This window comes from Ranitomeya variabilis, chromosome 4 (assembly GCF_051348905.1).
Source record: "Ranitomeya variabilis isolate aRanVar5 chromosome 4, aRanVar5.hap1, whole genome shotgun sequence".
Taxonomy (NCBI): Eukaryota; Metazoa; Chordata; class Amphibia; order Anura; family Dendrobatidae; genus Ranitomeya; species Ranitomeya variabilis.
In genome coordinates, this window is record NC_135235.1 from 524,376,072 (window position 1) to 524,390,323 (window position 14,252).

The following is a 14,252-nucleotide window of genomic DNA, read 5'->3' on the forward strand; positions in this document are numbered from 1 at the left end:
ATGATTTGAGCAAACAGTAAGGGGCCTATTAACAGAATTATGACATTCACTTGAGATCACTCGACACCTGTTCTCACTCAAGGGTACCAGATTTGGAGGCTGTGGTTGGACACAACGCAACCTCTCTCGACACCGAGGAGTCTTGGGATGCCCTGCTCCTCTGGCTGGGATAGCTGCTGCTCCTGCCACTCTGATGGTGAGCTGTTGGCTGCTGCTCAAGACTGCCTTGGTCCATGTTCACCTGGTATGATGATCCCGTCTGTAGCAGGCACCTGCATGGTTCCAACAATCGCCCTCCCCCTTCCTCACAAAAGTCGGCCGGGCACACGCTCCTGTACCAGTATCCCGGCCAGCGTTGTGTAGGGCGCCACCATCTTGTTTCCAATGCACCTCCTTGATGTCAACAGGGCACACCCATACCCAGCGTGTCCTGCACCTGTGACATCAGTGGTACTTACTGGATGATGCCCCAGCTGCTCTATTAAACTGAGACCAGCAGAGAGCTGGCACAGGGAACACAGCAGGGGGGAGGACGGTGCAATGGACCAAGCCAGGACACTGCTGACCGAAAGTACATCGAGCCCCCGGGGGACCCATGGACGGCGCTTCCAGACACCCGAAGGCCCGCGCCACAGGTACGCAGCTTGCTCTTCTGACGCCAGGACCTTTTCCTTTCACCCATTACAGGATACCGTTGATTTCAGCACAGGAATCCCATCAAGGACAGGAACCCAACTGAAGAGGGGGAAGGTACCGCCTTTTTATTTCAGTAGGTTCCTGTCCTGGCTGGGCAGATCTCTCTCAGGTGTGCTGTCATGGGTGAAGGGAAAATATGTAACAAATGGAAAGTTTGTGGTCTGTATCAGTGCTGCCAGGTGAAGAAGAATCAAATGCTGGAGATTAGAGAAAGATGTAAAGTTTTTTTTTTTGTTTTGCACGTTTCAAAGTGTAACCCACTTCAGGAAACAAAAGTTGTGTGTTTTTTTTTTTTTTTAAATCACATCTCCGGCATTTGATGTTTCTTCTTCACCTGGCAGCACGGATACGGACCAAACTTTCCATTTGTTATATAGTTCTTACCTTGAGAGTTTATTTTTTTTGGTGAAGGAAAAAGTGAACAGCCCCATATAGCCTTTAATGGGTATGAGTGAAAAATACTGATGAATTCACATTATAGAAGTCTGATTGAGGCCTTCGAGAGAATGTAATTCAGAGAGACAGACACACAGTTTCATTTCTGCCACTGCGTCATTGTTTATTCTCCTTGCAATCTACAAGTGGCACAGCCTTCAAAGGAAGCAGGACCCCAACCTCCAATGGTCGCAATCTCCCCACATTATTTGCCATTAGACCATCATCCAGGTTGCAGCGATACACCAGCACTTAGTCCAGTAGCCTTCCATTAGAAATGCACTGCATAGGATGCAAGCAAAGCACAATCTTCAAGGCTAGGGTTCCCGGGACGCTTTGCAGATACCACTATGAACACAGGGACAGTATCAGCAGTGTAACATGCTCCCAATGTGCATCCTGACGAATATTACCTTGCTGCAGGCGATTGCCGGCATAACGCCATGTTCCGTGGTGGCTGCAACAGTCAGTTATGTGACCACATGGCTGCCATTTAAACAAGGGGTAAGGTTGGGATTAAAAAGTGCAAAGCCCAAATGAAAAAACATAAAACCAAACAAACCACAAGATGGAGGGCAGGGGATGTTTGACACCATTTTATTAATATTTAACTGCAGTGAAAAAATAGAACCTTGTACAAGTGCCATGGTCCAACGTACATCCAGTCCATATCTATAATATAGATTTTTTTTTTCTTTTAACTATTTTTTTCAATGTTTATTTTTTTCATTTTTTTTTTTAGTGCAGGAAATTGAGTAATCACATTAGACTCTGAAATAAAAGTAGTTAGCATTGCACGCTGGCATCACTTTAGTTCATCTTAGAAGTGCCCATTGCCCATACACTAATGAGGCAGCGGCAGTTGTGTGAGCTCAAGAATTCATGAGAATGCCGTCCAAATACGATGCATTTGGGACCCCGGTGAGGCTCTATTACTTGGTTAGTTATTTATTCTCATGAACATAGGAGCTTCAGCCCACAAAGTGACCATATCTGCCGTACAAGCAATAGCCTTGTTACATTGTGTAGATTAAACCATTTCACTGCGCAATGGGTAGAAAAAGCACAGAACGCAGCGTACTAATCGTACACCACAGCCCCCCCTGGCTGCAGGAAAGGGTAGTTCACATTCTAAATATTTAAGGATTTGATTCTTTGGCACATTTGAGGGCTATCTTTTCTTTACAAATAATGATGCTGTGAGGGGCAGATAGATCCCTCAAAAGCCTTGCACTTTTTATATGAAAGGGTAGGGGGCACTTTCCCTGTGTGTTTTTTTCCCTACATTTATCAACTTACACTTCTCAGCTCCCCCTTGACCCATTTCACAGATTGGACAAAAAGCAAGTTAATGGCACAGGATGCCGCTTGCTTACTTCAGGACTAGAGAATAAACCAAGCCAGTGTTTCCCTTAACTACTTCCCTGCCAGGGGCACCCGCTACACAGACCTCTGGAAAGGAAACAGTTAAAAAAAAAAAATTAAAACAACCTAGAGAAACAGACCTTAAATTTTCATAATCTAGAATGCTCGTGTTGTGCATCTGGTAACAAACGGCGGTAACTCCTTCAGGTGAATCCAAAAGCATGGTGAACATTAACACCTTCTCCGCAGAATAAACAGGAAAATGACGCTCAGACTGTAGACTGCTATACCTCCGCACTCACACACACTTGCTCTTGGAAAATATTCCCATACAGATCCCCCTGGTCCTATAGAGATGTTAGGTGCAGCTATTAAGAGGGGCTGCATTAAAACAAGGGGCCTTGAAGGAAGAAAAAAAATTAAAACAAAAATAGCCAGATGTAACAACGGACTGAAAGAAAAAAAAAAAAAAAAAAAGTTACACCAGTCACTCCTGCTCTGCCCTGGCCACGAGGCAGTGAAAGCAGACACCTAATGTGTGAAGGCCCGCAGGCCCTTGCTCCTCTCAGCTGGTGGGCGGATTGTGTTTCAGCTCTCACCCCTCGCTCCCAGGAAGTCTGCTCTTCTCACAGCACTGCTGTGGTCGCATTATCCATGTGGTATGTTTGAAGCCTCACTCAGTCACTCTCGCACTCTCAAACATTCAGTACCCCGCTCATACATCTCGCTTCCGGGATATAATTTTTTTTTGTTTTCGAAAAGGTTGGAGATTTCCAGTGGGTTTTCAGCTTCACCCAGCCGCTGCGGTCTGAGAACAGAACAGATCAGAGTAAGAAGGATACAAAAACACAAACATCCCCCATTCACATTGCACAAGATAGTCTCCAGGTTACATACCAAGCTTGGTTTTTTAGCTTCCTCAGCTCCTTGGTTGCCCAGGTGGCTAGAGTTTTTGTCTTGTTCACCTTTGATCGTCTGCCCTCTGTCAGTAATTCGTGAATCATCGGCCGAGTCTCCACCAATTTGACAACATCCTTTCCAAACGCCGTGCATAAGTCTCTGTAGGAATAATGACACGTTGGAGCATAAAGACTTCCAAAGGGGAAATGGCAGCAAAAAAAAAAAAAGTGCTGAAGGAAGTGGAGAGCACAGTTTCTCCCGAATATAGATATATCTATCTTGCATATAGACCGCTAAATGCTTAGGAGATATACATTTTACTATCTTTTTTTTATTTTTATTTTAAAGAAGCGTTCCGTGAATGAAGAAAGGGAAAAAAAAAAAAAATTCTGATGGGAAGAGGTTCAATGCAGGTATTTCAGATAATTTGGAGTAATCACTTTTATATGGACCTGTGTCTCAATGTATAGGACGACACATTATGAAACTTCCAAAGACCTGAACTGATTCTGCCCATATAAACACCAAAAATCACATCATTCCCACAACCAGACTCACCCAGTAAGTCCGGCACAACACGCGACCACATTGTCTGTATGATCCTCATCTCCAGCAATATGATCAATAAATGACAAGATGAACTCTACACGTGGCTGCACCAGCATCACATCAGCTAGGAGAAAAGGATGGCTGTGGTAAATACTACACCCAAATCAGACCGTCAAGTCATTCATGTGGACGTTTAGCCCTTAATACTGTTACGTTTTATAGCGGTTCTTGAAGAGTCAAATTAAATGTGTATTACGCAATCCAGCTCTTCTATATAGTGAATGTAGGGGTGCACATGTTCACCCTTCATGTATCTAGCCACTACCACCCTCATTCACAATTAATCCCCCCCACACACAATTTCCTTGCACATCTTGACAAGTGGCCACCATTAAAGGGCTTATCCAAGACTTGTTTTTTTGTGGTAAGTGGCTAAGAACTTACCAGGAAGTTGTTGCCAACTACGTACCTGTTCTGTTGGCTCAGGCAGCAATTCTTCCACTGACATCACTTTGAAAGAGCAGCTTCTTCTGCGCTCTGCTCTGTCAAAGGGGTGTCACTGCCAACACCGTGCCAATTGGCAGCCAGCTCCCTGCAGTTAAGTCAAGCTGGCTGTCAATCAGCATGACATTGGCAGCGATGCCCCATTGACAGCAGAGCGGATTATAAAAAGCTGCATCGTTGACGTGATGTCGGCAGAAGCATCGCCGACAGGAGCAGTTTGACCACTGTGAAGCTGCAATTACCTTCCTAGACCCATTAAAATGAATAAACAAAATTCCAGATAACCCTTTAACATGGTGTTCACAATACTGAAAGTGATCCTCTACTCCATGTAAAATGTGCCTATACATTACTAAAATGAATGGCGCCTTTATTTTTAACCTTTCAGCCACTGCTTTAAAATTCTGAGGCAGCTTACTGTGACCAAACATCTGGAATGAGGATCTGTCTTGGGTGTACTCACGATGAACATTCTCCTTGTCTCCTTTGAGCCCCTGGATAATGCCGGTGTATGCCTCCAAGCAGCCTTCACGCAGGTCATTGAGGTAATCCACCATGTCATAGTCTGTCTAATAATAATGAATGAAGGTGTAACTAGAACAGACCACCATGTGCAATTTTACAGAATAAAAGAAGAGCCATGTAACAAGCCTGCTATACTAACCCTATCCACTTGCGCTTGGGAGGCTTGCTGCAGAGTATTGAGCACGACATCCAAGTACTTTTTGAACTCCCCTCCAATAGCCAGAGCAATATCACCAAATACAGAAAGGATCTGTGGCTTTACCGAGCGGTGAACATTCTCATTCTGCAAAACAAGTATAGGACCTTAGGGAACCAGAACAACACACCAATTAAAAGCATCTAATACTAAAGCCATATTGTTTTTTTTTACCCCGAGGTTCTCCAATAGTAGCTGCATTATTTCATCACAGAACGACAAAATATTTGATTGCAGAGCTCGGCAAAGGTCCCCTACAAGTCCCACGGCAGCCAGACAAACCTACATCAGGAAAAAAAGCAAACCCGCAACGTCAGTGACCTTCTGTGGATTAGAAAAGTTCATAAAAAAAACAAAAAAAAAAAAAAACAAACACCACAATGCCGCAATCTATCCACCGGACATGTCGGTTGCTGGAGAACCAACCACTGGACGAGAGAGGTGTACAGAGTCCCGTGCTTGATTGATAACTGAGGCAAAGTCCATGGAACTGATGAGCACTTTACATAAGTTGAGGCCATTTCCATAAATTTTGAGTGGAGTGGGAGAAAACGGGCATCACAGATGTTAGGCTACGTTCACATTTGCGGTCTGCGCCGCAGCGTCGCCGCATGCGTCATGCGCCCCTATATTTAACATGGGGGCGCATGGACATGCGTCGCACTTGCGTTTTGCGCCGCATGCGTCCCTGCGGCGCCCGCGTCCGGGCACAGAGGACGCAGCAAGTTGCATTTTTGCTGCGTCCAAAATCAATGAAAAAAAGGACGCATGCGGCGCAAAACGCAGCGTTGTGCATGCGTTTTGCTGAGTTTTTGTTTGCGTTGTGGCGCACAACGCAAATGTGAACGTAGCCTTAGACAGGGAACCCTGGACCCCCATTCTCAATCAGTGGAATCCCAGTGGTCAGACCTGCAGCAATCAACTAATCACTTATGTGGATTCGTGGCAAACTGATTAGAAGTCAAATTCCAAAGCAAAGAAAGCAAAAGACTTGGCACAACCTCCACTTTTCAAACATGCAGAAGAAAAGGGAGGTCCAAGCAATCATTAAATCACTGAATACTACTTTGGTTATGAAATCTTTATGGATTGAGCACCATTACAGATGAGAAAAAGGATAAATTCTTTTTCATTGGTACACATCCATATAACTGCAGACCGGTAAAGAGGAGGCCGCAGCTAAAAAAAAACATTACGCTTCTATGGGCTCTCATGATAATGACTTCCCTATTATAGTACAATACAGTGACATACTGGTAAGTGGTCAACCCTTTTAAAGGGAATCTGTTAGAAGGATCAACCCTCCTTAACAGTCTATATATGGGAATGTAAATCATAGAAAGTGGAATAAAATTATACCTTAATATCAGATCCAATGGCGTATTAGAGATCTCCACATTTTCTTATTATGTAAATGAGCTGTCAAGATCTATGGACTGGACACAGATCTCCCCAAATCTGCCTCCAGAGTTTATTTTACATGAAGGGAGGCATTACCAGTGTGAGACATGTACTAACAGACAGTCTGCTCTCATGCAGAGTTGTGCCAGATTACAGCAGTATACCAGAGCCGAGCTTCGTCTAATTGCAAACTTCTCTGCAGCGCTCTCAGTGTGCTGTCAGCGCAACATGTCAATTCTTTGTGTGGATTCTGCAGCGGTTTACACCTGCTCCATAATAGTAATCGGCAGGTGTAAAACTGCAGGTGGAATCTGCACAAAAAAAAATAAAAATTGCAGTAAATCCGCAGTGCGGTTTACCTGCTGATTTACCAAAATCAGTCAGGAAAAATCCGCAGAGTAATCCGCAGTGTGTGCACGTACCCCAAGACTCCACACTGGCTGCCAGTGAGATTGTCTTATTACAAATGCAGTTGTAGTTTCAAAGGTCAGCTATGCTGTACTGTGCTAGTTATAACCACACAGCTCTGCTGTGAGATCAGTACAGCAGTCATTACATGACTCACACTGGTAACTTTTCATGTAAAGCAAGCTAAGAAGCCATTTTTTTTTCAGGGAGATTTATGTCCAGCCCACTTATTTTCACACCTCTACATATTAAGTAAAAAGCAGAATTCTCTTTAATAAGGACATTGTATCACAGACCAGACCTGTCCATCAGCCTCCTCCAATTGTTAATGGCCTCACATAGGTAGGCTGCTTTTCTATTGGAGAAGGCTGATTAACATGTCTGGTCACATGACCCTCCAGAGGCAGCCATTATATGGATAGAAGTGCTGCTCAGTTTGTTAGAAAGCTGTACAAACAGGAAAAAGGCGGACCCTTTACAAATCCACAGAAGAAAAAGCCATAAAACCAAGTCAAGATGAATGGATATTTTTTTTCCCCCCAGATGTGCAGTAGCTTTTATACTAGTTTATTTATGAGGGGGTGGGGGAATTATCACCCCCCCCCCCCCCCCAAGAGACCACAAACTGCCCAAGCTTGAACATGAACTCACCTGGTACTCCGCATAGTTCTTCAGTCCAATGCCAAGGAAAGGTTTAAATGCATCCATGTATTTCAGGAACTCTGCCCCAAGTACTAAAGAGAAGGAAAAAAAAAAAAGAAAAAAAAAAATCACAATAAGAAAATAAAAACAAGGATAAACTTCAATTTAAATCAATTATCTTCAGAAAGTCATAGTCAACACAACCAATTCTGTGTGGTGCATAACTGGTCATCCTCAGACAATGGCACGAGACCAGGGGCAGATATACATGAACCTTCCTAAAAATGGAGAGGGACTCAATTCTCTACAACTTCAGTCATCAGGCACTCACCTTCTACTAAAGTGCTCACAGCCATCAGGGCATCTTCCTGAACACCTCCTGAGCCTGCTGTGCTTTGGAACATGCGCAGCAGAGAGGCCATTACCACATCAGATATCTGCAGGGCATCTTGGGGCTGCACTTTTCGGAGTACGTTCTTGAAAGAAAAGAAAAAACAAGAAGGTCTGCTAAAAAGCCTACTGCACAAAATGCCACCAATCATTCGAAGTCACAGCAACATGCACAACAGATGAGAGATAGAGATCCTATAAAAATCTATGAGGAGAGCTGAACACATTCCCAAATGAAAGGTCAGTCTGATGAAAGGAGGCTGTCAGGTTGGCTAGTACGGTATAAGAGCTCAGACGTCGGTGTTAAAGGGAACCTGTCACCCCCAAAATCAAAGATGAGCCAAGCTCACCAGCATCAGGGGCTTATCTACAGCATTCTGGAATGCTGTAGATAAGCCCCTGATGTATCCTAAAAGATGAGAAAAAGGGGTTAGATTATACTCACCCAGGGGCGGTCCGATCCGATGGGCATCGCGGTCCGGAGCCTCCCATCTTCATAGGATGACTTCCTCTTGTCTCCACGCTGTGGCTCCGGCGCAGGCGTACTTTGTCTGCCCTGTTGAGGGTAGAGCAAAGTACTGCAGTGCGCAGACGCCAGGCCTGACTTTTCCCAGCGCCTGCGCACTGCAGTACTTTGCTGTGTCCTCAACAGGGCAGACAGTACGCCGGAGCCGGAGCGTGAAGACAAGAAGAGGACGTCATCGTAAGAAGATGGGAGGCCCCGGACCGCGACGCCTATCGGACCGGACCGCAGCGGGACCTCCCCTGGTTGAGTATAATCTAACCTTTTTCTCATCTTTCAGATTACATCGGGGGCTTATCTACAGCATTACAGAATGCTGTAGATAAGCCCCTGATGCTGGAGGGCTTAGCTCATCTTCGATTTTGGGGGTGACAGGTTCCCTTTAATCTGTCCGAGCACGAGCAGCTAGTCTCCGGACCAGAGAACGACAGCTTCATATATCTCTATGAGGCTGCCACGCATGAACCGGATACCAGTGCACTGCCGTCCAAACATCGGACTGAAATGCAAGGACGTCAGAATGAGCCACAACAGTTTACAACATTTTTGTGAAGGTGCGTGTATATATTTAATAAACCAAGTTTTCACTGCTTTTGTAGATCTTTTTTTAAAGTGGTTATCTGGCTTAAAACTACAAGTCTGCAGTCACTATGAATCTCCATAGTGCACGCTCTGTGGGGTGAGGCTTCTCCAGTGTCATTGCCCGCAAAAAGCCACGTGACCACAAGTATGTGATGTGCACACATCTGTCCAGATTCCGATTAGACTTTTTTCAGCCTTGCACAATACACTTGCATTGAGCATGCCTAAAACCGTCTAGGTCAGGCTCTGGCCACGCTGAAAACGGTTTAATCAGGTTCTGGCCAGGAGTGTGCATACTTTATCACATGATTCGCGTTCCCGGCGCAGTCACCAGAGATTCCTCACTAGGCTGAGCGTGAACTGTGAAGATTCACATGTCTGCAGATCGAACCTCCCCTTTAACTTTTGTTACATGGGTGAAGCAATCCAAATGTTAACCCCTTTACCCCCCAAGGCTGGTTTGCATGTTAATGAACAGTCCAATTTTTACAATTCTGACCACTGTCCCTTTGAGGTTATAACTCTGGAAAGCTTTAACGGATCCCGGTGATTCTGACAATGTTTTCTCGTAACATATTGTACTTCATGTTAGTGGTAAAATTTCCTTGCAATTACTTGAGTTTGTGAATAAAAATGGAAATTTTGAGAATTTCGCAATTTTCCAACTTTGTGATTTTAAGGGCATGAAAATTCAGAGATATGTCACAAAATACTTACCGTATATACTCGAGTATAAGCCGAGATTTTCAGCCCAAATTTTTGGGCTGAAAGTGCCCTCTCGGCTTATACTCGAGTCATGATCGGTGGTGGGGTCGGCGGGTGAGCACTGTCATATACTTACCTAGTCCCGGCGATCCTGGCGCCCCCCCTGCACGTCCCACTGTCTTCGGTGCCGCAGCCTCTTCCCCTGAGCGGTCACGTGGGACCGCTCATTAGAGAAATGAATAGGCTGCTCCACCTCCCATAGGGGCGGAGCCGCATAATTCATTTCTCTAATCAGCGGTGCCGGTGACCGCTCAGGGGAAGAGGCTGCGGCACCGAAGACCAGCTGTCCGGGGGAAGGAGCGGGACGCCGGGAGCAGGTAAGTATGTCATATTCACCTGTCCTCGTTCCACACGCTGGGTGTCGCGCCATCTTCCCGGCATCTCTCCGCTCTGACTGTTCAGGCAGAGGGCGCGATGACGCATATAGTGTGCGCGCCGCCCTCTGCCTGATCAGTCAGTGCGGAGAGACGCCGGGAAGATGGCGCCGAGCAGCTGCAAGCAAGAGAGGTGAGTGTGTTTTTTTTTTTATTGCAGCAGCAGCACAGCTATGGGGCAATAATGGATGGTGCAGAGCACTATATAGCACAGCTATGGGGCAAAGGTGCAGAGCACTATATGGCACAGCTATGGGGCAACGGTGCAGAGCACTATATGGCACAGCTACGGGGCAACGGTGCAGAGCACTATATGGCACAGCTACGGGGCAACGGTGCAGAGCACTATATGGCACAGCTATGGGGCAACGGTGCAGAGCACTATATGGCACAGCTATGGGGCAACGGTGCAGAGCACTATATGGCACAGCTATGGGGCAATAATGGACGGTGCAGAGCACTATATAGCACAGCTATGGGGCAAAGGTGCAGAGCACCATATGGCACAGCTATGGGGCAACGGTGCAGAGCACTATATGGCACAGCTATGGGGCAACGGTGCAGAGCACTATATGGCACAGCTATGGGGCAACGGTGCAGAGCACTATATGGCACAGCTATGGGGCAACGGTGCAGAGCACTATATGGCACAGCTATGGGGCAACGGTGCAGAGCACTATATGGCACAGCTATGGGGCAACGGTGCAGAGCACTATATGGCACAGCTATGGGGCAATGGTGCAGAGCACTATATGGCACAGCTATGGGGCAACGGTGCAGAGCACTATGGCACAGCTATGGGGCAATGGTGCAGAGCACTATATGGCACAGCTATGGGGCAATGGTGCAGAGCACTATATGGCACAGCTATGGGGCAATGGTGCAGAGCACTATATGGCACAGCTATGGGGCAACGGTGCAGAGCACTATATGGCACAGCTATGGGGCAACGGTGCAGAGCACTATATGGCACAGCTATGGGGCAATGGTGCAGAGCACTATATGGCACAGCTATGGGGCAACGGTGCAGAGCACTATGGCACAGCTATGGGGCAATAATGGTGCAGAGCACTATATGGCACAGCTATGGGGCAATAATGGTGCAGAGCACTATATGGCACAGCTATGGGGCAATAATGGACGGTGCAGAGCACTATATGGCACAGCTATGGGGTAATGGTGCAGAGCACTATATGGCACAGCTATGGGGCAACGGTGCAGAGCACTATATGGCACAGCTATGGGGCAACGGTGCAGAGCACTATATGGCACAGCTATGGGGCAACGGTGCAGAGCACTATGGCACAGCTATGGGGCAATAATGGTGCAGAGCACTATATGGCACAGCTATGGGGCAATAATGGACGGTGCAGAGCACTATATGGCACAGCTATGGGGCAATGGTGCAGAGCACTATATGGCACAGCTATGGGGCAACGGTGCAGAGCACTATATGGCACAGCTATGGGGCAACGGTGCAGAGCACTATATGGCACAGCTATGGGGCAACGGTGCAGAGCACTATATGGCACAGCTATGGGGCAATAATGGTGCAGAGCACTATATGGCACAGCTATGGGGCAATAATGGACGGTGCAGAGCACTATATGGCACAGCTATGGGGCAACGGTGCAGAGCATTATATATATGGCACAGCTATGGGGCAACGGTGCAGAGCATTGTATATATGGCACAGCTTTATGTGGAGTATCTATGGGGCAATGGTGCAGAGCATTGTATATATGGCACAGCTTTATGTGGAGCATCTATGGGGCCATAATGAACGGTATGGAGTATCTATTTTTAATTTTGAAATTCACCGGTACCTGCTGCATTTTCCACCCTAGGCTTATACTCGAGTCAATAAGTTTTCCCAGTTTTTTGTGGCAAAATTAGGGGGGTCGGCTTATACTCGAGTATATACGGTAAGTAACATTTCCCACAAGTCTATTTTACATCAGCACAATTTTTTAACATTTTTTTTTTTTTGTTAGGGAGCTATAAGGGTTAAAAGTTGACCAGCGATTTCCCATTTTTACAACACTTTTTTTTTAGGGACCACATCACATTTGAAGTCACTCTGAGGGGTCTATATGATAGAAAATACCCAAGTGTGACACCATTTAAAAACTACACCCCTCAAGGTGCTCAAAACCACATTCAAGAAGTTTATTAACCCTTCAGGTGTTTCACAGGAATTTTTGGAATGTTTAAATAAAAATGAACATTTAGCTTTCACTAAAAATTTACTTCTGATCCAATTTGTTTTATTTTACTAAGGGTAACAGGAGAAATTGGACCCCAAAAATTGTTGTGCAATTTGTCCTGAGTACGCCAATACCCCATAAGTGGGGGTAAACCACTGTTTGGGCACACGGAGAGCTCAGAAGGGAAGAAGCGCCATTTGACTTTTCAATGCACAATTGGCTGGAATTGAGATGGGACGCCATGTTGCGTTTGGAGAGCCCCCGATGAAACCCCCCCCCCCCACAAGTGACACCATTTTGGAAAGTAGACCCCCTAAGGAACTTAGATGTGTGGTGAGCACTTTGAACCCCCAAGTGCTTCACAGATGTTTATAATGTAGAGCCGTGAAAATTAAATCTTATTTTTTTCCATAAAATGATCTTTTAGCCCCCTTTTTTGTATTTTCCCAAGGGTATCTGGAGAAATTGGACCCCAAAAGCAAGTTGGTGTGCAATTAGTCCCGAGTACGCCGATACCCCATATGCGTGGGAGAAAACTACTGTTGGGGCACATGGCAGAGCTCGGAAGGGAAGAAGTGGCATTTTGGAATGCAGACTTTGATGGAAAGGTCTGTGGGTGTCACGTTGCGTTTGCAGAGCCCCTGATGTACCTAAACAGTAGAAACCCCCAAAAAATGACCCCATTTTGGAAACTAGACCCCCCAAGAAACTTATCTAGATTATGGTGATCACTTTGAACCCCCAACTGCTTCACTAAAGTTTATAACGTAGAGCCGTGAAAATTAAAAAAAAACAAAAAAACTAATGATTTTTTAGCCCCCAGTTTTGTATTTTCCCATGGGTAACAGGAGAAATTGGACACCAAAAGTTAATGTCCAATTTGTCCCGAGTACGCCGATACCCCATATACGGGGGTAAACCACTGTTTGGGCGCACGGCAGAGCTCGGAAGGGAAAGAGCACAGCTTTACTTTTTCCAACGCAGAATTGTATGGATTGAGATCGGACGTCATGTTGCGTTTGCAGAGCCCCTGGTCTGCCTAAACAGTGGAAACCTCCCAATTCTAACCCCAACACACCCCTAAGCCTAATCCCAACCCACCCCTAACCCCAACACACCCCTAACTCCAACCCTAACCATATCCTTAACCCTGACATACCCCTAACCCAACCGTAAACGTAATCCAAACCCTAACCAACTCTAGCCCAAACCCTAACTTTAGCCCCAACCATAACCCTAATGGGAAAATGGAAATAAATACATTTATTATTTTTCCCTAACTAAGGCGGTGATAATGGGGGGGGGGGGGGGGTTTGATTTACTTTTTATAGCGGGTTTTTATGTTTGGCAGCTTTCACACACCAAGACCCTTGTTATTGCAAAAAAAATTTTTGCGTTACCACATTCTAAGAGCTATAATTTTTCTATATTGTGGTCCAGAGTCATGTTAGGTCTTGTTTTTTGCGGGACGAGTTGACGTATTTATTGGAATAATTTTCGGGCACATGACATTTTTTGATCGCTTTTTATTCCGATTTTTGTTAGGCAGAAAGACCAAAAACCAGCAATTCATGAATTTTTTATTATTTTTTTTTTTTTTTTTTTTTGGGGGGGGGGGGCGTTTATACAGTTTCGCGTTTGGTAAAATTGATAAAGCAGTTTTATTCTTCTGGTCAGTACGATTACAGCGATACCTCATTTTTATCATTTTTTACGTTTTGGCGCTTTTATACAATTATTTTCTAGAAAAAATTATTTTTGCTTCGCTTTATTCTGAGGGCTATAACTTA

At 45.5% G+C, this 14,252-nt stretch overlaps 1 protein-coding gene across 1 annotated transcript in view; it reads right to left on the reverse strand.

Moving 5' to 3' along the window:
* Positions 1 to 1,712: 1,712 nt before the first annotated feature.
* The window catches only part of KPNB1 (karyopherin subunit beta 1), a 31,956-nt gene continuing 19,416 nt past the window's right edge, over positions 1,713 to 14,252 (reverse strand). The window contains exons 15-22 of the mRNA XM_077252271.1: positions 7,953 to 8,097; positions 7,631 to 7,713; positions 5,345 to 5,452; positions 5,114 to 5,257; positions 4,913 to 5,018; positions 3,955 to 4,069; positions 3,394 to 3,555; positions 1,713 to 3,304 (exon numbers count right to left, since the gene is read on the reverse strand). Of these exons, the coding sequence (XP_077108386.1) occupies position 3,304; positions 3,394 to 3,555; positions 3,955 to 4,069; positions 4,913 to 5,018; positions 5,114 to 5,257; positions 5,345 to 5,452; positions 7,631 to 7,713; positions 7,953 to 8,097 (864 nt within the window). The 3' untranslated portion in view covers positions 1,713 to 3,303. The remainder of the gene's footprint in view (positions 3,305 to 3,393; positions 3,556 to 3,954; positions 4,070 to 4,912; positions 5,019 to 5,113; positions 5,258 to 5,344; positions 5,453 to 7,630; positions 7,714 to 7,952; positions 8,098 to 14,252) is intronic.